Source organism: Arctopsyche grandis, chromosome 6 (assembly GCF_051622035.1).
Source record: "Arctopsyche grandis isolate Sample6627 chromosome 6, ASM5162203v2, whole genome shotgun sequence".
NCBI classification, from domain to species: Eukaryota; Metazoa; Arthropoda; class Insecta; order Trichoptera; family Hydropsychidae; genus Arctopsyche; species Arctopsyche grandis.
The window spans coordinates 10,681,252-10,707,942 of record NC_135360.1 but is presented as its reverse complement, the minus strand read 5'-3'; the positions used below and the strand labels follow the sequence as shown (position 1 = coordinate 10,707,942).

Genomic DNA, 26,691 nt, shown 5'->3' with positions numbered 1-26,691 from the left:
TAATCTCCATTCCGTTTTTTTTTTGTTGCTCAGTGTTATTGAACGAAAGTACTGCCTTTATTATATCTTAGAGATTACATATGTATATATTTCAACATCAGCTGAAGCAGTTTGTTACAGATATCCATTGGCTAGTTTCAAAAGAATTATACTACATATATTCAATGATTTTATTTGAAAAAAAAACTAATTAATTGAAGCATATAAACATTTTCCAACAATCGTTTGATCATCCAACATACATACGTACATACATACATATGTATGTACAGACTAGCGTATCCAATCCTTAAGATCAGATCTTCTGAATATAGGGCAAATTTATTTTAGCGTGTCGCTTTTACAAGTGTCAAGCGTGGGTAGGAGTATCGCCTATTGTATTTATCGTACCACTTTTTCATACGGTCTCAGTTCATCGTCCTTCATCTGCATCATCGTTACGACGGTCTGATGATACGTCACCGTCATCAAATCGTATGTAAGCGGGTCGTCGACGTCGATAGAATGCAAATGCGGGCCGGACTCTTTCTTGGTCCTGCGGAACGATTCGTGAATCGCGAAACGCACCCAGCGAAACGAAATTATCATTATACAATACCATGGGTGTACAATTCCAATACCAATACCATAACGATGCGGTAAATATGTGCCATGGGCGAACGCAGCACTATGTTTACATTGTGTGTTAATTTCGGTTTGGCGACGTCACTACGCTAAACGGGATATATTCGCCACTATCTTACCTACATATCTACTGACCGGTAGTCTTGTTTGTTTACGTTGTGAAACAATTACTAGAAGACAATACGGGTTCAGGGGCTGTCAATGTTTTCAATTCGAACGTATCATTGGTGTGTTAAAATGTTAATTAGTTCGGTAGCTTCTTCTTCGGTGGTAGGGGTTTGATATGTTTAGAAATGTATGTATGTATGTACATATAGGTAATTTTTATATATAATATAATAATTGACTTGTAGTGCAACTCTATCCGTGGGATAGGATGTTCTAAACGAAGAGTTCAACATCCCCAATCCCTCGCGTTTCTTTTTTTAAGTGAGGAGTGGTGGATCCTCTCATTCCTCTAATCCCTATCTATGGAATAGGATTTTCTAGAGGTTCTAGAGGAAGAATCATATATTCCCATCCCTCGCTTCACCTTTTTGAGAGTGAGGAGAAGTGGTGGATCCTCTCAATCCTCTCATCCCTATGCTTAAAATATGATTTTCTAAGGGGAGAGTTTAGCATTCCTCATCTCTCATTTCACTCTTTTGGGAATGGAATGGTGGATTCTCTCATCCCTCTCATCCCTATGCATGGAATAAGATATTCTAATGGGAGAATCTAGAATTCCTCATATCTCGCGTCACTATTTCGAAAGCGAAGAATGGTGGATTCTCTCATTCCTCTATCCTTATCTATGGAATAGGATTTTCTAAAGGTTCTAAAGAGAAAATCCAACATTTCTCATCTCTTACTTTATTGTTTTGAGAGTGAAAAGGACTGGTGGATCCTTTCATTCGTCTTATCAATGTCCATTGAATAGGATTTTCTAAAGCAAAAATCTAGCATTCCTCATCTCAGCAGAAGCTGGAATAATATCAATCCTCTCATCATATGGAATGGGATGTTATAAAAAGAGAGTCTAACAAAGACAATCCTTTATATCTCACTCGTTTCTCTCAAGAAAGACAGAAAAAAGTGAGGGTTGATTTTTTATCAATTTTTTAAATATTCTAATTTCTATATACATATATATGTACATATGTACATTGATATCAGACTCGAATCCGTACAAAATATCATAAAAATCTTATTTTTTCGAAATTAAAATACGTTGCTCTTTTATCATTACAAATAATTCTGTTCAGTCTACATCTGATGTCTTCAAAAATTATGAGTTCAAATTCTACTTTTACAGACTTTTAGTCTTCCTATTTAATGCAGTTTTCTTATTTTTCTCTTATCTCATTATAGTCTTCATACTATTTTTATCAATGTCATTATGTATGTAATTTTAAATCACATTATTCTGGTTAGTTTTTCAAATGAAAGGATCTCTCAATTATGTATGTAAACATTATAGAACAAAAAAGATTCACTGATACCGTTAAAAAAAAACAATTTAAAAGTTTCCACCAATCCCAGTCTCCGGCATACACGAGGAAATTCTTTCTTCATATTTGATTTTTCAATCAGAACGAATGATGGAGAACAGTTTATTTAATGTCATAAGCCTTACGATACACGGTAGCGAAATTGACGATTGATGTCCAGAACAATTGGAGATGAGATGAGGCGCATAGAAAATCACCGGACATGAAATCCCCATTACTGCGACGTTCAAACCGTTGATTGCCGTATTTTTTTCTTTCATATAAATAAATTCGATTGATTCGTGCTCATTTTTTTATCATTCTTCTGGCAATATTGTGTAACTATTGTGGGAATAGTCTCAGACATGCAAACATGCGATTAGGGAAGAACGTGTCGATATTAACCTATTTGACACCATTAATTGTGTCGGATTTTTTTCTAAATATTTTCATCTTCCAAATGCCAAGAGATTTCAATTGGATCAATGCTATTTGTATATATATATATATATACATACGTATATGTAATACGCTTGTTCATTTTTTTTTCCAAATAGTAATCATAGATTTGATTATAAGTTTATAGTGAAAAATTGGTCACGCGTGGGGCATATGTTTATGTTTATTATTACGTCTACTACATATACAGCACATACATATGTTGCATAAGAGATTTTTTCTTTGAAACCTCGAGCTTGTTCTCACAAATGTCACGGTGGATATTGACCATTAGAATGATCGAGCGTGTGTGTGTGTGTGTGTGTGTGTGTGTGTGTGTGTCTTAATTGTCTCCCACGTGTCGTCGAATCTGAAAAAATATGCAAAACTGGGTAATTGAACACGTTGTATCTAATAATGAGCGTCGTTGTTCCATTGTACGATGAGCGTTAACCGGGGCCAGCGCTTCCGTTTGTGTATACATATGTACATATGTAATTGTTCCGCCATTTATGTATGCATACAAATATGCCAGTTTCATTCATACATATATGACTATTATTTAATCTTTACTATGGTCATTGAGGACGTTTGAAAAGCTGAAGGTTGAAAATGTATCGCGATGATGGATGGAGTTACATATATGTACGAGCGGTGCATTGTTAATCGCAAGCGACCAAACGTCGACTGCTGGACCACAGCATCATATTGAAACATATTTACATATTATTGATAAGTTGGGTATTCATTCTGCAGATCTTCACGACTAAGATGTGGTGACTTGTGCCAATATTTAAGCCTCGTCTCCCATTGCAAAGGGCATTGTTATTCGCAGGCGACCAAATGTCAATTGGTGGACCACAGCATCGTAATAAAACATTTTTACATATTATTGATAAGTTGAGTATTCGTTTTGCAGATCTTCACAATTAAGATATGGTGACGCATGCCAATATTTAAGCCTCGTTTCCCGTTGCAAAGCGCATTATTAATCGCAGGCGACCAAACGTCGACTGGTGGACCACAACATCGTATTGAAACATTTCTACATATTATTGATAAGTTGTGTATTTATTCTGTAGATCTTCGCAATTAAGATGTGATGACTTCTGCCAATATTCAAGCCTCGTCTCGCGTTGCAAAGGGGCGTTATCAACGTGGATTTGTTTATTTGAACTATATTAAAGCAACATGTTTCAATATCGTGCACTTCACTACATATACATACATATGTATGTACATACAAATACAAAAAAATGAAATATTTAAAATATTTACATTTTAATTGCTTAATAAATTAATAACATATTGCCGCAGAGCATTACAATATTGTAAAATGTCATTCATTTTTATGATGTTTTTTAATATTCGATCATAAAAAAATGTTTTTTATCGGCTTTCTCAGTACCTATTATAAATTTTATAACATTGTTCTCGCGCGCTTTTTTATCATCGAATTTCAATGTTTTAAGAACGATGAATGTAATTTTTTATACTATTATATAATGCCTAACACGCTATTTAAACAATAACTGAAAAATCATATTATCTATTCCAGTTTAGACTCGTTTTTACTCGCATTTAAAGCAGCTAGTTTCGAAAATAAAGTTTCACGGTCATTTCATACCAAATTTATCAAAGAAACGTTTGCAAATCAGTCTTCTTTAGAGCACAGACACAGAGCTGTTTTTTTTTTATGTAAACCCTAGCACGTCTGATCTATACCGGGCCAAAACTCACTCCCTGCAGTGTTTTCGGCGATGTATTTCTCTTGCATTGACGTGTTTGACAGTTATCGATAACGTTGATTCCCATATTGTAGGAGAAACTTATCGAAATAATAAAGTCATACGAATTAACAATGACACAAGACTCACCCATTCACAGTTGGAGTCTACCTAAGTATGCCGTGCCGTACGATTCTGTGAGTTTGCGCCTTTATTTTTGGTGTGGAGAGGAACTAACCTCGAATATAAATGATCCCGTCATCTTTCTCAAGGAAAAGTGGTGAGAGATCTCTTAAGATAATCAACATCATCCAAACAATTTTCACTCAGATGGTTTGTCGGTTATCTAAGCGCCATGTAGCCACACTCATTTTCTAAGAAACATCAACTATTTTATCTATCCATTGGGTGTTAACGATTTATAGCTTTTGAATTTCTTATTTTATGAGTATTAAAATACCCTATTAATCCCATTATCTTCATCTCAAAGTGTCTTCATTTTGTGTTTAAAAGAATTATCGGCGATGATGACTCTTTTACGCTTTAAATTCCATCTTATTAATGGATTCATAAAATTTAAAAAAGGGCAAATTCCTCGAAGATCATACCTATAGTTAAACTTTTATGATCATTGCTGCTTTTCGTCTATAAAATACTCTTTGACTATCTTTTTATATAAATGTTGTTTCTTAAAATATGTGTGGGTATTTATATTTGTTTTTCAATTTATACAATTATAGTGAGAGCACATTTTCAGCGTAAGTGTGCAAAAAAATATTAATTTGTGCAAAATACCTAGATTACTGTTTTATAGCGCGTGAAAATATACATTATATATACAATATAATATTATTACCTTTGTTTATATTTGTTATATAAATACTGATTTTTTGTATGTATGTACGTAATATGGTTATAGTAAAAAAACGTCGCTTTAATCTTTAAAACGGAAAGTTTTATCTGAAAATAATTTTCAGGAAATGTTTCAACGCTCAACTTGCAAAGTGGACGTACGCCAATCTTCGCCAAGGGCCCCTTCGACATTTTGGCTCGATCTGTCCAATCTTTGGATTCAAATCTTCAAAATATTTCACTCGGAAAGAGATGTTTGAGAAGCGTTCCGAAACACCGAGCCAATAAAGACAGCAAATTGAACGGAAGTCTTGTATTCTAGCCGCAGTAGTGTGTACTGCTAGAGTCTATCAGTCGATTACTATTCAATGACTTGCTACGCAATTAACGATTGCTTGACCCAATGTGATTGATTGGACTATGAGAAATTTAGATTTAGATACAAAACAATGGAAAAGTTGAAAAAAAGCTCACGAACAGTGTATGCCGACCTTAACAAAGGGCAAAGTTTGAGCTATGAGAATGTTTTCATACATATAATATGAAACAAAAGCATTTTTTCATTCAAACTCCTATGTGAACTATTCTATCAATGGCTATACAATTTCAAAAATATTATTTAAAAGATTCAACTCATGTGAGTAGTATTTTAAAAAATTTCAAAAGTAAACTTTTGGTTAACTGTTCCGGTAATATATGTACATATGTAATATGTAGTAGCAATAATGCTGTTACTATTATGTACTGTAACACTGTTCGACAAATGACGACTTTTTTTTGGTTCAGCGACTAGATATGACTTTTCTTATAGATCTATGCCCGGTGAACACGAATCTGGTGATAAAAAATGTTGATTGGCTCGTCATTCGGAGATATATGTGTTTTTTAAATCGCGCGATTTTTCTATACCTTGATATTGTTCGGTCGATGTCTCAAAATCTGTCAATTTTCTGTTCAAAATGAATATTGGAATCTATAGTCGGGTATTTTACCTTTAATTTGTAGTACTTTTCAGCTTTCAAATCTCTCTAAGTAGTCGTCCGTATTTTCACTGGGAATTTTTTCCCACTGTTAATACTATTTTATATTGAGTATTTTCTATAGAAACATGTTTATTGGGATAGTTTTCTGGCCACACTATTTTTTGTTTTCGTTTAAAAGGGTTAATTGGAAGTGTGCTGAATTTTAAATCGGTAAAATTGTGAGCTAAAAGCTCGTACTATTATTTACTCGTATTTACACGAATTTGAATTGAATTAATAGGAATAATATATTAAATTGTCTTTATATGAGAATTAAATAAAATTCCACTTAGAAAAATCATATTTCGACTATTCTTGTGGATTAATAACAAAAATTCTATTGATAACTGGCTTACCTCGATAAAATAAAAGAATTTTCTTGCAAAAACTCGAGTTCTCAGCATCTCAAATTTGCTCATAAAATGTATCCATAGATGTTTCTATGATGCCCTATGAATTATTTATCGATGCTTATAATTGGCCAGAAAGGCGCATTGGGGTTTACCTGTTGGGCCTTCCTGGTATATGTATATACATATATATGTGTAAAGATCTTCGATCAATGCGTCTTGCCAGTGATGACGTATGAATGTGAAACTTGGAAATTGAACGCCAAGATATTTATGTATGGAACGCTGTATGCTCGGCATAACGAGGAAAAACAAGAAGCGGAACACGTGGATGAGAAGTATGACAATGGCTAGAAGAAATTTAAGAGGCAATGGCTAGAAGACTGGACGAAAGGTCGACAAAAGAAGTGCTAGAATGGTACCCGAGAGAATGCAAAAGGGTAAAAGAAAGACTGCAGGAAAGATGGGTAAACGAAATTAGGAAAATTTGTGGGGTGAGATGGATGAGAGTTGCCAGAAACAGAAACGAGTGGAAGTGGGTTGAAGAGGCCTTCATCCATCAGTGGATGGTGAGCAGCTGTAGATGATGATGATGATATATGTATAAAAATAAAACAAAATTATATTATAAGGTTTTGTTCATGTGGGTTAGATCCTTTTTGCAAATATACATATGTCCGTGTAACAGTAATAAGAATTATGCAATCGAGCAACAGTGTTTTTAAGTAGGTGAACATTTTGCATTAAATCGGAGGAGCGTTTCATCTCGCAATCTCAATTATAGTTTTCATGATGATTAACATATTTTTTTATTGCATTTTTATGCCAGTTATTACCATTGACGTTCTAGAGCTGGGCCTGAGGCCTATTCGTGATTTCGTGAGTAGCGCCAACTCTTAGAAGAAGTCGTGTCGTTTTACCAACGTCGAAGGTCACAATACCTGATCGACCCGCTTTTTACGTTAATATCGATTCATTTTTCTGTTCTTGAAATCTTCAACAAGCCCATCATTAACTTTAGGTAACCTATCCTATAATCAATCTGTGTACTCATAAATGAGGATCGTGACTTGTATATTTAAAATCAAATACACAATTGGTAATTGGCTCACACTTCCACAAAGTGTGTACAGAGGCTGAGATATGTGCTTTCCTTCCACATTTCAGATAACCTGCAAAACTTCAGGTTTATTTTGTCTTTTTTGCCTCTAAGATCTAAATGATCTTCAAGTAAAGAAATGTAAACTGCATATTAAATAAAATAGCTATCCATATTCTTTCTTATTGTTCATATTGTATTATACCTATATAATACATTAAATCATGTAAAGACGAATGATCTAACAAGTGTGTTATGTTTCTATTTTTCTAAATCTCAATTAGCTTTGTTGTTGCTTTGGTAACTAATTTGGCCAAATTGTAACCTTTGGAAACGGTCGTACTCAATTGAAACATTTAGACAAAGTGTTCATTATGTGACAAATATGTACGGTGGTGATTCATCATCTGCGTTGTATCGAATTTGATCGATTATTATTGATTATACGAATTATCATTGATGTTATTGACGTTTGATTTGTGATGATCATATTTTCATTACGTTTTGTTTAGATTGATTGCCGGAATTTACAATATTATATAATTTCATTAAACGACGCTTCCCTCGTCTTCGTCTACAATCTAGTTTCTAGTTAATGTAATGACTCATTGTATGTAGTTTTCAAGTGTATTATCTGTTTATTGTTGATATTTTCCTTTTTAATTGAACAATTCAGTGTTGTTCGCTTTGCTTTAACAATGTTATTATCTTGAACTTTATTTGATCAAATAATACGATTTCTTCAATATCTGACACAATTAAATATTACTGCTATTGAATTTTTATATGATTTATTATTAATTTGTTTTTTTTCCTTCTTTTCAGTCCACCGACGTTCAAAACATTGACTCCTACTTCACGTACTCAACTGAAGCAGCAGTTGATGCGTGAACAATTTCATGAACAGCATCGTAGAGAATCACTTCAGGTTTGTTATTCAGTAAGAATAATTACATATACCATACCGTCTAATTGATTTATCAAGTAATTGTCTATTGTGCTATTTAATTTTCCAACCTAGAATAATGCATGTATGAATGATTAGGTTGGAACGCTTGAGTCGAATTAATGATGAAGTTGGTAACATGTAATGAGACACACAGTTCATTGTGGATCTCCAAGTAACTAACAATATTTTAATTAAACCGCCCAGCGAGTCTCATTTTGCTCTACCGCCTTTATCTCCTGACAACCAGATCCAATAATAGTTTATATTAAAAAATCGATAAGAAATTTGTTGATATTAAAATAAAATATGCTTACCTATGTATGTATTAATACGTTGTGGTTGTATAATGTGAATAGAAACGAATTTGTTGATTATACCAGTTTGTCCATATATGTCGTTGTTGTATTGTAATGTTTAGTATTTATATTCAAAAGTTTGACCATAGGTGTCGCTTTGGGGCAACCTGTCATAGCACCTATGGTAGAATTGAATGTATAATAATGAATAAATAAGTTTCTCTATATATTATTGTACATATGTATGATTAATATTTTTATGTATGGATTTAATATTGTACATAAATTGGACTTTTAATCAGTTTTAATACATTTCAATCCAGACAAACAAATGAAAACAGTTTTAATTTTATATAATAGATATATATGTTTATCAATTTTTTGTTTGAATTTTTCAATAAGAAAACGATTTGTTGTTATTTTATCAGATTCTTGAATGTATTGATGATTTTTTTAAATGATATTTATTTTTAAAATTGTTATTTTTTATCGTTACAGCAACAGGCACAATCTCAAACTCAACTAACACTTAATAAACCCAGAAGGCAAGAAGTTCTCACTATACCCACAACGGTAACAAATACATCCGTCCATTCTAGTGTAGAAGTACCACCACAAGTTTTACAAGTAAGCTTTGCAATATATTATTGTAAATAAAATATTTTTAATCAATTTATTTGATTGATTTTATCGCTTTTTAAGGTTCGTACTGTGTTAGAGAATCCAACGAGATATCATGTCATTCAAAAGCAACGGAGTCAAGTGCGTCAATATCTCAGTGAATCGTTTCAGCCGAGACAAGTAAGTCTACAAATTTTAGAATTTTTCAGTTATTTTATCCTAATAATAAAAATTATAGGTATTTTGGTGTTTTAGGAAGGCATACCTCGGCCTACAGGAGGTGCAGTTTTATCTGCACCAGAGTTACCATTACCAGCTCCAAGTCCCGATTATGACTTTGCTTCTGGTTCTGGAGTTCTTAGTCCAGTCACTACTAGCAATTCTGAGGTTTGTTATAGTTTTATTGAAATCCACTTTATTTTGTATGCAATTTTTTTTAATGATATGTTTTGTTTAGACGGATGATTTCCTGGATGATATATTATCTTTGGAAAGCGGAACGACGGGTCTCGGAACATCAAGTTCACTTCTATCCGCTGGAGATGTGGACTCTTCGGGAGAAATGTCTGCTGTCAAGCAAGAGTCTTTACCACTTAGCGATGTCGAAATTCACGCTATGGCAAAAGATAGACAGAAGAAAGATAATCATAATATGAGTAAGATTTACTTTTTGCATCAAGTGTACGGGTGTGTCTAGCGGAAACGTTAGATTTATTAAAGCTATATAGTCACTGTGTATGTTCATTTCAGTCGAAAGAAGAAGAAGGTTTAATATAAATGATCGAATAAAAGAATTAGGCACACTCCTACCCAAAACGAATGATCCGTTCTACGAAGTAATTCGCGACGTAAGACCCAATAAAGGAACAATACTCAAAAGCAGCGTCGATTACATCAAATGTCTTAGGTTTGTGAAATTTGCTGACATTGCCAATACAACTTGTTGTTATTTCCGTAATGACAAATGGTTCTAGTTTTGAATTTTTATTTTATTTGTAGAGAGGAAGTAAATAAATTAAAACAGAGTGAAATCAGAAGAAGACAAATGGAAGTTCATAATAGGAAATTATTATTGAGAATACAGGTATGATGAAATCACATTTATACGACATAAAAAAGCTTAAATTATTCCTTAAACACTTAATATTACCCAGCAACATAGCTCAGTGGTTAGCGTATAATGCTATCAACTGAGAGGTCACGGGCTCGATCCGTGGTTCAGTGTTGTGGACCAAGCATTGAGATATTGGATATATGTAACGCCAGGTTGATCATTTTCTATCAGAGTATGCCAATTTCTCTGATTTCATTATAGAAACGGTTGCTACCAAATTGAACACATTTTTCGCCATTATTTCATTTAAATTTTAAATTTAATAATATTATAAATGTATATATGTATGTACATATCAATGGCTTGGTGCACAGATATTGTATGTCCATTTTTGAATTTGTATCGAATTTTAAGTTGTAGATGCTGGAATAATTCAGGTTTTTCCTTTCAAGGTAATTTATACATCACATACATAAATTACCTTGAAAGGAAAAACCTGAATTATTCCGGCATCTACAAACTAAAAATTCGATACAAATTCATAAATGGACATACAATATCTGTGCATCAAACCATCGATATGTACAAAGTTGGCCATAGGTGTCGCATTGGGGTAAAAAATAGTTTAAAAATTTAAACCCACAGTTTAAATACTAATGAAATCAAATTTCTCCGTACAAAATGGCGAGTACTCTAAACACACCATAATATATTTTTAATTGTATCAATATTTTGTCAATAGGAATTAGAAAGACAGGCAAAACTTCACGGACTGCCAGTAAACGACTTTGCATGGCAACCTTCGCAAGATAGCCAAATGCCCTCCGGAAACACTAGCCCTCATCCACCATACTCAGCTGTAATTTAAATCCTTATAAAATATATACATATGTACATATAAATAAAATCAAATGTATAATTCTTTTATATATTGTATTTTCAGCCTGTTTCAAATCGTGTACATATTCCACATCAAAGTGAACCGGTCTGCCAAAGTGTAGACTCCAATATGCAACCGACAACGACTATGTCAGAAGCTTCCACCGATCCTTTAGGTTCGATATAAAAACCGAAATTATAATAATTGATTTATTTTAATCTGTCTTCTAACCATAAACTTCAATTCCAGATTCGTTAAGACTCGATCAATTTGCTCCGGCGCCTAATTTAGGTTGTCTTCAATTAGACTCGGGAGCAAATGATGTAATGGCGTCGATACCTGTTAGTTTTTTAGACACCCCGATAAAGGTAATATAAATTATTTTATAAAAAATGATTTCATATTTTTTTAATGATATTATTAAACTGTATTATTTTTTCAGGTAACACCTTCTTCGACCTCCACCCTGATGATGTCTGGACAAGATCTCAATACTTCAGAATCAACTTCCGTATTAAGTCTCAGCCAAATGGAAGATCTTATGGAAGATGACCCACATAATCCAGTAGTACAAGGTAAATTTTATAAACAAGAAGTTTAACAATCAAAATTGAATTCAAATGAAACGTTTTAAACTGTACTTTTTATAAAATTAGGAGATCCCATGTTGTGTTCATCACCGTCTAGTCGAATGTGTCTCGGAAGAGATGACGATCATCAAAGAGCAACAATTGATTCGATGCTTGCAGATGATAGTACAGCGATGTTGGGGATTAATAGTTCAACTGGTAACTATGATAAATATGTATATGTATGATTGAAGTACATTTGTTTTAGTATTTGAAAAAAAAATGTGATTATTTTTATTGCAGGTGGTGCTTCTTTGTTGGGAGATTCTACTTCCAATCAGGTCCTTTCGTTGAGCCTTTTGGGTTCAACAGGACTTTTGAGCACTTCGAGTCTCTTGGGATCTTCAGGTCTTTTGGGCCCCAGTAGAGCGAGAACGAACCATATTAGTGATTGTTTCTCCGATACTGATATGGAACTCGGTGCATAAAAACTTCACTGTACTCATAGTTTTCATGAGGAGGCTTTATTAATTAAATCGTTTTTATTTATATTTTCACTGTCATCAATTGGACTATCATCAGGAACAACGTGGTAGTGATTTTTAATATTGCTTACTTTTAACTTTTAGTCACATCAATTCATTATTTCATGTTTTAGTAGTTTTTGAAAAGAAATTTTAAATGATTTTGACTACATTTTTATGATCAATTTAATTTCTATTTTCTAAAATTATCTCTACTTTCCTTTTACAAGGCCTTCAATGTTTGAAAGATGTCAACGCACAATTATAAAGATCATATATTAAATATTTAGTACTGCCTAATAAATGGTCAATTATTAGTACTTAGCTTTCTTAACTGGCTTCTTAATTGCCGAGAAAAATATCACAAATGTCACATGAAGTTGATGTAAAAGTACTTTTAAATAATATTCGTAACAATGTGCCTTACATACATATGATTATCGACAATAAATTGTAAACACATAATGCTCAATGTGATTGTTATTATTATTGTAGTGAAACATGTTGGGAGGCTGTAAAGGTCATGTATGTTGCAAATTATGGATGGTGAAATATTATAGTTGAAACTATAATCGTCATTGCTTCAATGCTGGAATAAGAATTTTAAAACATGTAAATCCATTGAAAATTACTATTAATTATAAAAGTTGGTCTGACGAAATTAAGGATAACAAAATTTTAATACTTAACTGAAAATATACCTCTTAAAATTATACAGATTTTCTTTATATGTATACATACATACATATAGTTCAGTTAAAAAAATTGTATGATATATCGTATTAAATAATAGAATAAATATATGTACACATATTTTTATAAAAGTTTCTATCATAATTGTCATTATATTTTGTACCGTTTATACAAGTGATTTTAAAATGATAACCAATCTAAATATTTTTTATAATCAATTTTGACAAACTTTTTAATTAATTAAGACTAAGTGTACAAATCTCATATTCAGAAATAAATTATTGCATACATTCAATGTACATTAATTAAATATATGTATATGTATATGTAGTACTTATACACGATTTCATGTAAAATTTAAATGCTATATTACATGTATATATTATTTAGTTGCTTTACTTTATTTAAATTGTATTGATTATACATAATATGTATATTATACGGAATGAAAAATATATTACACCTTTATAATTTTGTACATACGTATTATATGTAATATATATATTTATTATATATTTTATTTAAGGATAATTGAAATAACCGGACATTTTAGTAGCACAATTTAAAAAATGTAAAATAATTACATTGCTAACAATAGTACCATTTTTCTGTGATTTTTAGATTAGGTTTTCAGAAGTTTGTGCTATTAAAATTAAAATTTATACATTGTATATATGTATGTATGTATGTAATAGTAACTGCTCAAAATCTAATGAGTAAAAGATTTTTCAAATATGTTATTTCCACTGCTGGCAGTGAATAATCTCGGAAAAAATATTTAAAAAAAAATGTCTATGTATGTATGTATGTATTTAAGTGACGATATAAATCAAATCAGTATTTTCACATTTTCTTTCATTTAAAATGTTTCAAATGTGTATATAATATGTATGCAATATTATCGTATTTTTAATTGACAGTATTATTGATAAATATGGAAGTATTTGCTCGCAATTAATTCTTGTTTTATTTTATGTACCACATATTATCAATACATTTGATTGCTTTTAAATAGCGAAATTATAGTTCTTAAGATGTTTTTTGGAAATTGAACTCTTAAAAAGACACAAAAATATTAATATTTGGCTCAAACAAGATGAAAACAATATCATTTTTTGTTATTTTTTTTATACTCTTATTATTATAAAACTGTACTGTATTAAAAGCATTGAATTTTATCATATTTTATATTCTTTTGCATTTCTTTAACTATTTAATACTATTCGAATTATATTGCATACTTCTCGCGATAAAATAAATATATATATTTATATATGTGTGTATATGAAAATATGTTGAAAAATATGAAAATCATTATTATTATTTTTAGTATCTTAAAGCAAAACAGAGTGCTCTGTAGTCAAATATAGTTTTAGGTAATTAGATTAATTTGGCAATACAATTTTAGTACTCCTTTTTAAAATACATATGTAAAAAAATCACAGCAATAATTCATAGACCGAAAATTTATTAGTTTTTTATATTTAAAATTTATGAAAATCATAATTTGCATTTCTATGTTTGTAAAATTATAAACACAGTTGACAAACAATCAATTTTATGTATGTATAATTTATTTCTAGTCTAGCCAATACAATGCATATTTATTTTGACACTTACCAATTTTTATTTTTAAATTCGACTTGGGAATCAATCCACAGCTAATACAAACGCAATAAAATCACGATTAATTCCATAGAATGATTCTAAATTGTGACATACTAGTAAATAGTTTAAAATTATTATCAATTGTTGTTTTTTTTTCACCTTTCACTCCTTTCACCCACTGTAAATATATTTTTTGAATTTTAATAAACCCAAGATATATATGTATGTATCGCTACATTTTAAAATTAATCGTCTCATACTTCATCAATACCGTTAGAAGAGACGGAAATAGTTTAGAAAGGTATAACAAATGTATTGAAAATAAGTAAAAAGATAGTATTCACTTGGGTAGGTAGACATTTTATTTTATTTTATTTATTTTTTTATATCAATTAATCATACACACTTGCCTAACAGAATACTCGAAAGCGACCAAACACAAGTATAAATATCTAATAAATGTGCTAAACACATTAAGAACAGAAGAAAATAACTAATTTTTTGCGAAGTGAAACATAGAAGAGACTTATGATATAAGTCATAAAATTACATGAATTACAGAAGAAAAAAATACATGAAATTAAAAATTATAATAATTAAAAATATAACAGCAGTTAACAATTAAAATTTATTTCAATTAATTAACTATTAAAATTGTCAACTATTAACTGCTCTTGGTCGCGACCCCCGTAACCGAGGAAGCGGTGCAGCGAATGAAAAGAGAAATAACAAATGTCAATGGCACCATCCAGTGAATTTAAGAAACGGAGGCCTCGAGGAATGGGAGAATTAAAATATATCAGAAAAGACTGCATTTCATACAACTAGGGGTTCCAAATCCGAATATTTGCATACTTTTTATACGAACTTATTTTCACATTTATTTATATTTGATGTTCCAGATTATGATTCTCTTAAAATTTTATTAATATCTCGACCCTCTTAATACTACAAATAAATAATTTAAAGCTATATTAGATGTTCGAATATATTCGAATTTTTAGAACTCCTACATATGTACAACCCAGTATCGAGAGAAATGGAGGCAAATATTCCATTAGGTTCCTGACAACAACACGAAAAATCAATCAGAACACTAAGACATAATGATATTTTACTTTAAATTAAGCATAATTCAGTGGTGTCACCCTAGTGGTTTCCATGGGTTTCCGGAAACCCGTTAGAAATCTAAAAATTCATATAATTTTTGTCAAAAATTATACAAATCTTGAAAATTGTTGTCGATGATTACAAATAATTTAAAGAGAAAAGACATTTTTTCGAAATATATATACATACATATGTATGTACATATATGTATGTTGAAAAAAATTTGGGAACCGGTTGTTCCAAAATTTGGGTGACACCTCTGTGCATATATGTATGTATGTGTATGAGAAATCAAGAAAAACATTTTGAAATTTTAAATTCGACTAATACTTGACATGATTTAATATGTCAATTTTTGATAAATCTATAGATAAATAGAAACATGTCAACCCATCACTTCAATCAAGTTTTAATACTTTTCATATAGAGGACTCCAACCGTCATAAAATAAAAGTATGTTTTTGTATCTAGAAACTTTTTTATAAATATAAAAAAAAAACTTTTCCTTGAAACTTTAATATTTTAATCATATGTTATTGAATTTTTCCAAATATTTGGTATTCGCTTAACTTATTCATACATATGTACATATACATATGCAGGTAGTAGATAAGATTTAACAAATACTTCATGTGATGATTTATCAACTATATGTAAGACGCGTTTCATTTATCAAATGGAAAAAGCGTCTGAAATTGTGGATCTCTATCACTTTTCATAGACAAAAAACAGATAAGAGTAGATAGACAAGAGCAAAATGAAAAACATTCAACATAATTTATGTTTGCATGAATTTGTTGTTATCTGAATACATACTATACATAAGTGCGTCACGTGGCGATTCTGTTTAATAATGAGTATTCATATGTATGTAATAGTTGAACTTGTCAAAAATTACAAATACGCTTTGAAATATATATCGCAATGTGTATTTTGATAAAGTTTAAATTCTGCATGCAATAAAACATGTCACGATTCTTGGATAGGGTTATCGCATATTAAGTTCTAATTGAAACGATTCGACCTCAAGCAAAGATTTTAATTGCTGTTGAGTCGTTCTGTTTGGAAAACATGTTTGTTGCTTTTTTTCCTTTTAAATGTAACGATTCTATAGAATTTATCAGTAATTAACGCAATGGGAATTAAGACATACATACGTTAACAATTTGTTATTTAACATTCCTAGTTGATATGCGTGTATTATGTATGTATGTATATGAACACATTTAAAATGAACAAACAATATTAAATGGAAACACAGAATCTGTAAGAGAAGGAATCTTAATTATATTGTTACGTACGCCGCGGATTAAGCGAATAGAATCCCAGAGACTATGTGACCGTTCAAGGGTTATCTGTTAACGGATTAACTAAGTGCTTGCACTTACTTCCAGGATTATATCTGGACTCTAAGTGCATTTAGGCTAAACAATGACCGTTATTAGTCCTTTCTCAGAATCGGTACGGGGAGACCCAATGTCGTGGGAATACATATCCGAATACGTGACTATACAATAGGTAAACAGATTAGACGTCCTGAGAGATCTACCCTTTATAAGGCGGTACGTAGGCGATATCAGGTCATTCTGGACAGAGCACTGCCACTGCGTGTATCTCCTTAATCATCATTAAATGCTGTGAGACGACTGTTGACCTTTTACTTGAATCCTCCACCCACCCCTACGCATCAATATATTTAAATATACTTGTGCATCCATATGTATATAGTTTTGTTGATACAATGATGGATCTTTAACGTTCATATGTATGTAATTTCCTATATAATCTTTTCTTCTACATTCTTATATGTCACAATGGTCGACGAACTACATACATATATGGTCACGCCTTCAATTATTACGTTTCGCCTATTTATTTTCAATTAAATTTGCAGTAACAATCAATCTCTCATTAAAAAGTAATATGAATGTAAAGTTCAAGTTAAAAAATGTAACATTTTTGATGATGAACAATACATTTTCATTGCAACTATGAAAATATCGAATCGGCTTAATCAATCAAGCCAATTTTATGTTTTATACAAACGACATTCACTTGACCTAATTCAACTAATGAAACATTGGACGTCCATGAGACAAGAAGTTTTAGTCATGAATACTAAGGGCAAGTCACATATTATATATGCGATTGAAAGTGCTGCATTGCAACATGGAGCCAAAACTTTCGGACAATTAAATGGAAGCGTTTCAAAATTCAGTACATCGTTCGTATACTAATATATGTATTATACTATGGGCTATGATATTCTTCGCATAGAAAACTAAAATATATTCACATCAAGTGTAACGAAAATACAAGGTCAGTTCTTCCTAGACTAATTAAAAGTAATTGTTGTTGCAAATTAATAAAATTCTTAGAAGCTGTGTTAATTTGGATCGCAAATGGGTGTGTCAAGCCACTACGCCAATTGAAAAGCTCGTGATCAATTCGTTTTGAGGGCTGGGTCGAAGAACACGTACGTCAATAAGATGTCAAATGGCAATTGACACTTGCGTCAAACAATCACAACATCCTTGTGCCATAACAAAATCGCGATCGTCCGATTTTTGTGTGAATCTTCTCGTTGTAGTGCGCATTCGTGGTTTCAAAACAGGAAACAGGCTTCCGAGCAGGTTTATTTTCAGATTTTTCAGCACAAATAGCCACATTAGTTGTCGTACGCTAATTTTCAAATATATTGTTTGTTTGAGACATTTAAATCACTACGACGAATGTTATGTGTATTGTATACTGTAGTGTAGTTTGTAAAAGAAATTTTACTCCGCCAAAATATAAATTTTCAATGCGAAATTTTCGTGATAAGGAATGTAAACATTTACGAACGAAATCTCTCAAGGAAAGTCATTTTGTATATGAATATATTTATTTAGATTAAAAATTCTTTTGTTTTCCTTTTTTTTAAGAAAATATTTTATTATATTGAAAAAAAAACTCATTTGTTTTTGATACAGTATAGAATAATATCTAAAACATGAACATTAATCACAGACTGCTAATAATTATTTTTCTATAAAAATATTTATTTATAAACGATTATTAAATAGACACATTTTATATCACAATATATGTATACACTTGGAAATCGAGATAAAAAATAAATAACATGCATTTAATAATAAAACATATTTTTTTATTGTATAAATAAAATTAAACTTAAATATTTTATTTTAATACGTTAGATACCAAATGGCATTTTACGACTTCTTGGCAAGAGAATATAATACGCTTTGGGTTTAAAATAATTCTTAATAGTTACATAAAATATTTACGAGCATATTATAAAAGACATATTAATGTACAATGGCAACTTACATTATGGTTTTGAGATAGACATCACATACATATATTACACATGCAACCTATTTCGAATCGAATATTGTTCTACATTCTACTTTGACTACTTTCAGGCTCTCGCTTCTCTGTCTTTTTACCTGTTCTAAAGTCCTCTTCGATGTCTTGAAGTGTCCTTCCCTTTGTTTCAGGAAGGAAGAAATAAATGGTACACGTGCCTAGCAAAGCAACGATTCCGTAAGACAAGAAGGTTCCTTCAGCTCCCAATTCAGTAAACATAGCCGGCGCCATCTTCACCACACCGAAGAAGGCTATGAAGCACATGCTGGTACATATCCCCGAACCTATACCTCTAAGATCAGCAGGGAAAACTTCACCAGTCATGACCCAGGGCAGGGGGGTGAGGCCAATTGAAGTCGCTACGATATAGCCGATCAAAAATACCAGAGGCACCCACGAGTAATCGTTCAGAGACAGACCTTGGTGCGAACCAACGTATCTGAATGTTGCAATACCGAATAGTGATATCACAGTGAAAACTCCGCTGATCAATGCCAGAGGTCTTCTTCCAACAACTCTTAACAATATGCAAGCAGCTAGTGAAGACAATAGTCTCACGCTATCTATGATCAGCATAGCCATGTACTCATCGATTCCAGAACCTAGAGTAGATTGCATTATATGCACTGAGTAAAAAGCGACTGCATTGACTCCAGACAGTTGTAGAGTGACGAAGAATGCAATCATTATAAGCAGAGGTTTTATAAACTCCGGTCGTTTGAATGTCTCTTTCAAATTGATCAACTTTTGCTTGCTAAACATTGGGATCTTCGGTTGTAAGTTAGCTTCAGCTAAAGCTATTGCTTGTTTCTCCAAAAGCGCATTAAGCTCTTTCATCGATTGTTCATCACAACCTCTCAACCATTTGAAAGCTTTGACAGCCTTTTCAGTTTGTCCTTTGGACGCCAACCAGCTGGGACTCTCCGGCACGAAGGACATGAAGACGAAACTGAAGAAAGGCACCAACGCTGATATTCCAGCCGTCAAGTGCCAATTGATGTAAGTTCCGATGACGTGAACTATTAAAAGTCCCATCGATATTGCTAGTGATATTCCCGCTAGTAAAAATCCTCTGTATTTAGGATCGCTTATTTCCCCTATGTAGATTGAACCGGCTGGTCCCAAGAGCCCCACACAGAGACCGGTGAGGAATCTTCCTATCAGCAACTGAGGTAGGTTGTACGTCGTTGAGATCAGTACCCATCCCAAAATGAAGGGGATAGCAAGAACCAAGTGGGTCATCCGGCGACCTAGAGACTCCATCATGAAGCCAGATATTATACATCCGGCAAACATAGGAAGAGCTGCCACAGAAGCTAGAAGAAACGGAAAACTTTGAAAATCGTAGTAAAACTCAAAATGCTTGGATATAATTAATATTAGATCCATATAATATTAGATCCTATTATACACTTGTATATGCAGATATCTCAATATTTTAATGATCGTGGATAGTTAAGTATGAAGAAAGGTGATTACTTTTATTTAAGCACGTACGCTATTTATTATATTTGCAATGCGACATGCAGCAAGATATATAGTAGTGTTTTAACACATTTATTTGTTAACACGTGATAATTTATGGCTTCATAGTCTAGCCTAGTACAAGAAAGTATGTATGTATATACGAACCAATCCACGAAGATATCTCTTGCGACATAGGAATGGAACTATCAGTTTGATTCAACTGAGGCAGCAACGTTGATGAATACCCACTGGTCATCCCAGCAGATAGTGTGGCCAATATGGAGCCCATCGCTGCCATACTCTAAAAATCCATTTATTTGTAGTTTTTTACTATGATGTTTTAAATTTGATTGTTAAATAAAATTACCTGTCGACATAGCGGTGAAAATCTCTGACTGGTGGTGTTGCTCTCGATCAAGGGTGTTTCCTTCGTCGACAAACCGTCAACTGATGTCGTAATGTTGAATACTAGAGACAAGTTCTTCTTTAGATTACCATCTTTTAAATTTTCTAAGATGGCAGCCGCTCTGTCTTGCTTTTGTTCCAACGAATCGGAATCATCACCAGAGCCCGAATCAACCGTTTTCTTTTCATTGGTCATCTCTCAAACGATGTGATTTTTTTGGTTTTTTACCGTCTCATTTCGTTTCAAAACCTGTGAAATAATAAATTGGTTAAAATTACAGAATATCACGCAAATGTGAGGGGATATGGTACATAAATATTTGTGATTGGTGAAAATGCGATGTTAGCATTTAATCTTCAGGTCATATCTGATACGAAAGTTGCTACTTCACTTCCTCATACGGTGAAATTAAAGTAAACAATATAAATAAAAGCATGAAAGTTGTAACGCTGAAAATAATTACGAAATCGCATCAGGTCCTGTGCAACTCAAATTGCACGTGAAATTGAGTGAAAGTGAAACTCTTGAACAGTTGCATCGAAATCGCGTCAACCATTGAAACCCGTTCGTATTTTTTGAATAGATATTTATATAGTATAAAATATTAAAGTCGGGGCTCAAAATAATAAATATAATTGTTGTCGATTGATAAACATCTGAAAATATTGGGTCATTCAGATAGTAGCTAATCTATAGAGGCTAAGGTTTCCATATATACGAAAATACCGATCGTTGCACTAATTGCACAACAGATTGCATCAAATCGGGACAGTTTAAACGTAAACTAAATCCTATAGTGATGAAACACGTGCATTTGTTGCATATATATTAGACTTGTGAATGTATATATGTACGTATGTATAATATATATATTATTATGAATTGCCCTACAGATTCATAGATTAACTAATACTTTGTATGTAAATATACATATTTATTAACTAATTCAATATGTCATCCATTTTTTTATTCGCATATGTACCTCTATTTTTTGCTGATTTATCTATATATATATATATATATATATATATATATATATATATATATATATATATATATATATATATATATATATATATATATATATATATATATATATATATATATATATATATATAAATGAATGTCTGTGTGTGTGTGTGTGTGTCTCGAATAGGCTCCTAAGCCACTGAAGCGATTACGATGGAACTTTCAGGATTTTTTGTATGCATATCCGGGAAGATTACTGTGAAAAAAAAACGGGAATGAGTGTCATTCGCTATAATTTCAAATGTTTTCACGTCGCGACCAGGGTGTTCGCTGCCTGCGTTGTTCCGAAAAATGAGAACGGAAACGGGAACAAGAACGGGAAAGGGAACGGGAATGAGAATGGGAACGGGAATTGCATGCGTTATTGTGGCATTGCAACGCATGCCGGGTTCAGCTAGTATTACAAAAAAAAACAAATGAAAAGCATCTTAATTTTAAATCGAATAATTGAAACCAAAACAAAAGCTTTTTGTATATTTTAAATACATATATTTTAAATCATAAATCGTGTTCTTTTGTTTAAGTGTAAAATTATAACGTAGTAAGTAAATAAACAAATGAACAAAAACTAATAAATAGTACAGACTAAATGAACAAAAACTAATAAATAGTACATAATAAATGATCAAAAATTAATTATACATGTATGCTAATTTTTTGGTGAAACTAATTATTTTATTTCCAAAATACTCCTATGAAAAATGATTGTATTCTTATCCGAATCGATCACGAAATAAAAATATTCTATAATAAAAAAAGTTTTGCCAGACAGTGACTTAAAAAATTACAGGTTTATTTAAATCATTATAAAAGTGTCCACGATTATCATAAAAAATAATTTAGCATAGATACTAGACATGCTATAATTATATTAAAATTAGGTTTGTAGTCACGGAAACAAAAATTATATCTACATACATACATATAATGAAGTGAACGTATGTAGTTCTGCAAAAAAGATACAGCACCAGTATATAAGTAATATTTTGCATATATGTATGTATAACCAGGGCATTTTCAATAAAAAAGGTGCTGGAACTCACTTCTCGTCAAGACAATTATATTCAAATAAAATTAAAAGCAACTTTTCCTAAGCCACGCCATTAACAACGCCAATATTTCGAATCCATCCATATTTCATCCGGTTCATAACATCATATTTTATCATTTTGACGATTACATACATATAGATTGTCATTATGTATGATCGAGCATTGTTTCGTCTAATTGTTTTTAAACATTAAAAATATTTAGCGTGAATAAAGGTGCCGGAACGCCGTTCCACCGCGTACATAACAGAACGGCCCTGTTATACCTACTGTTATTCAGTAATAATATGTATCTATATATTTTGTCATCGGACACAAAAGATTCATGAAGTTATATGTGATTCAAAATATGACGTATGTATATATGGTCAAATAATTTTGCATAGCTACATGCATATGTACATCGAGTATCGAAATATGCTTAGAAAATAATCACTTTATACATAAGTACTTGCATGCTTATCAGATCAAAGGTAGCATACAATATACATAATGCTTTTTTTAATGCAATAAATTGCCGTGTTTTATTGTTACAAAAGTCGTATGAAGTTATTAAAACGTGCACTTTTGTTAGAAACGTGTAATAACATAAATTATTATTGGAACTCGGTCGAACCGTTTACACTACGAGCGTAAATTATTATGCAGCTGTGAAAGTATTTCGAATCTATTATGAAAATATTTCGAAATACATATATTCCAATCAATCCGAGAATCACAAAGACGAAATCATCGAAAAATCAAGTAATCAACAGATAAAACATATCTACCAAAGTGACCAGCCACCCCAGATCGCGCCCGGATACTGACTGAAGATCTTCGAGAAATAGATATTTCAACGAAATGGATATTTCCTCGCTAATGTTCCGCAATAAAATACGATATAAATTCCATTTAAGCGGGAAAATGTGAGAGTGACATGCTGTTTAAGCGCTTAAATGACAACTGCAGTAATTCTTACCGGTTGATTGTCGTTTTAATTCGATAAGTGTGCTTTAAACAAATAAAGAAGTAATTCCACTTTAATACTATACAAATAGCACTTGTGAAATAATGAAGGGCTATAAAATTACATTACTGGTATGAACATGCTTTGAATTTTTATGTTAGTTATCAATAAAGCTGTAATCAAATATACAGTCTACCTTTTTGTTAGATATTTAACACAGTATAAGATCGGACTATACAGATGGATATCAATTAAAAATGATTATGATATATGTACATTTACGCATGTCATTGATATTGATACGTATAGTAAATTTTCAGCATTTGCCAATTTAGATAGTCGACCATAACCTACATACATATTACATATGATATTTCAGCTGTACTTCACGTGTGCGAAAATATCCAATGTGAAATAACTTCGTAGTACATATTTGATCAAGTGATCTGAAACATTAATTCGATCAATAGTAGATCAAGTAGCTTAATTTAGATATCAAATTTACTTAATTGCATCTATTTTGCAGTTTTCAACCGGAAAGATCTTTAACTGGTTTTCAACAGACAATTTGCGTAATCGTAGAATGGAATAATCGCTTATTATTGGAATCCGATTCAATTGTGCAAATATTATGAAGGCATCTATTATTTTTTATGAATATGTAAATATCGAAGCCATGTTTGCGATCAAACAACCGATTTGAAAATATGGCGTAAATTTGATAAGAATTTATATGAAATAGTTAATAATACAGAATGCAAATTCTGACGATACATAAACTATGTAGAATTGCCACTCGTTTTTTACTTATCTATTTTGTACGTAGTCACAAATAGATGAAGTTTTGTGACCTCGAGACTTTGACTGATTTTTTTAACTAGGGTTGTGGAGTCATTGAAAAAATCCAAATTGAGCAAGACTAAATTTTTCATATACATAACATGTTTTTGTGTTAAAATATTTAAAATTTTGATCTACTAGAAAGACAGTAATTTCGGTTCGGTGATTATTGGTCACAAAGAGCTCGCCCAAATGTCACTAAAATCTCTATAACGGAACATCTAGCAGCCGAAAAGTCCATAATATTAACGATAACTATAATATCATACTAACGAGAACTCGAAATATTCCGTATTCGCGATTTTCATGGCAAAAATTGTCTTTTGGACGATCGCAATGTGACTAATGATCCAATTACCGTAATTTCATATTGAACTCTCAACTAATAAGATGGAAATTTAAAGTGAATTTATTATATGTACGTTTGTATGTATGTATGTATGTATGTATGTACATATTATGAATTTTGAACTATCTGAAAAACTTCCAATTATCCCTTGCCCTTATAACAATTACGTTCAATTTAGCCTTCAATATACAAAACGTAGACACATTCATCAAATAATATCGTATGAATAGAGAATATACATAAGTATATATGATTCATAGTAGAAACAAGTTCAAGCTATACTAGTACATACATACTTCAACATTTCCATCACCTTAGTTATTATACCTTACATGTATTTTACATAGCAACAAGCTAAGCCCAGAATCAGAGTCACGGACAATCTTGCACACAAACAGAATTTAACTTTTATACATGCAACTGGGAGTAAACTAGTTTATTTAGTGCAACGGGTCTTGACGTTGCACGCTTAAAAGCTCGGAATTTAATAAATGCATCGAACTGAACGTTCTAGCAATGTCAAGTAAAAGTTCGATACGTACATACATATATATACATACATATTTGCATATTTTTTTAAAGGAAGTACAAATGTACAATACATAAAATTAATTATCTTTCGTCTATGTTTGAAACGTTCCGTTAGTATTGTAGAAAGAGATGGCGCTATGTTGACTAGTTGTGAAAAAAAAAGAGAAAAATGCAGGAAAACGATGAGGAAATTATATCGATGTACTGGCAACCCCACACGTAGGGAATGTTCTGGAAGTTTCATCGATTTTTGAATTCAAAACAAATGAACGGCTTTATAAGAGCTACGATACATGTATCTAATCATGATTTATCACACGTTGTGATCGATAGTAATAAATATAATTGAAATTAATCGTTCGATGAATAGGTACTTACCGATTCGCAATTGGTTCGTTTGCGATTCGCTTTCACTAAGAGCCAAATTTAAAATAAACTTAACGCAATTAATATCGTCCAAACAAAAATATATTATTGTTGTAAAACAATTGATTGAATATCACACCGCGAAACTGTCACGTTATTTAAATATGGCGGATACGAGCAATAAATATCTGTATGATTCAAAATGAAATACAATGTTTGTATTGATTTATTTTTAATTTTTTTCAGAAATATTATTGTAATTAAACTGACGCGTGTTTCTCAGTTGAATGCGACTGGGAAACTGGCGAGTTTCTCAATTTCTCTCACGAAAACACTTCAGTTGCCAATTGTAGAGGGGTATTCAATTCCAGAGTCGCACTTTTATTATAATAACCGACCGATTACATGTAAAACATTCATGCAGATCGATTCAACAAAATGTTTTTGA

General features: G+C 31.7%; 2 protein-coding genes across 6 annotated transcripts in view; one reads left to right on the top strand and one right to left on the bottom strand.

The window, feature by feature from the left end:
• The window catches only part of Mitf (transcription factor Mitf), a 101,979-nt gene extending 88,836 nt beyond the window's left edge, over positions 1-13,143 (top strand). For 2 of the 4 annotated variants that reach the window (XM_077432186.1, XM_077432189.1), the window contains 13 exons: positions 8,407-8,509; positions 9,325-9,453; positions 9,529-9,627; positions 9,703-9,834; positions 9,905-10,103; positions 10,198-10,354; positions 10,447-10,531; positions 11,244-11,360; positions 11,445-11,556; positions 11,631-11,749; positions 11,824-11,956; positions 12,038-12,169; positions 12,254-13,143. In XM_077432186.1, the coding sequence (XP_077288312.1) occupies positions 8,407-8,509; positions 9,325-9,453; positions 9,529-9,627; positions 9,703-9,834; positions 9,905-10,103; positions 10,198-10,354; positions 10,447-10,531; positions 11,244-11,360; positions 11,445-11,556; positions 11,631-11,749; positions 11,824-11,956; positions 12,038-12,169; positions 12,254-12,438 (1,702 nt within the window). In that variant the 3' untranslated portion in view covers positions 12,439-13,143. Of the gene's footprint in view, positions 1-8,406; positions 8,522-9,324; positions 9,454-9,528; positions 9,628-9,702; positions 9,835-9,904; positions 10,104-10,197; positions 10,355-10,446; positions 10,532-11,243; positions 11,361-11,444; positions 11,557-11,630; positions 11,750-11,823; positions 11,957-12,037; positions 12,170-12,253 lie in introns of all 4 variants that reach the window. The other 2 variants (XM_077432187.1, XM_077432188.1) reach the window with 1 other exon arrangement.
• A 5,874-nt stretch (positions 13,144-19,017) lies between these two features.
• On the bottom strand, positions 19,018-26,546 carry LOC143913913 (trehalose transporter 1-like protein). 2 transcript variants are annotated; one of them, XM_077433970.1, is made up of 4 exons: positions 26,256-26,546; positions 21,092-21,379; positions 20,890-21,025; positions 19,018-20,573 (listed from the first exon to the last, which is right to left on the bottom strand). In XM_077433970.1, exons 2-4 carry the CDS (start codon positions 21,323-21,325, stop codon positions 19,288-19,290), a joined length of 1,656 nt encoding a protein of 551 aa, XP_077290096.1. In that variant the 5' UTR covers positions 21,326-21,379; positions 26,256-26,546; the 3' UTR covers positions 19,018-19,287. The 2 variants fall into 2 exon arrangements, with proteins under 2 accessions (XP_077290096.1, XP_077290097.1); XM_077433971.1 differs by lacking the exon at positions 26,256-26,546 and adding an exon at positions 23,979-24,006 and having other exon boundaries at positions 19,110-20,573.
• Between the last annotated feature and the right edge of the window lie 145 nt (positions 26,547-26,691).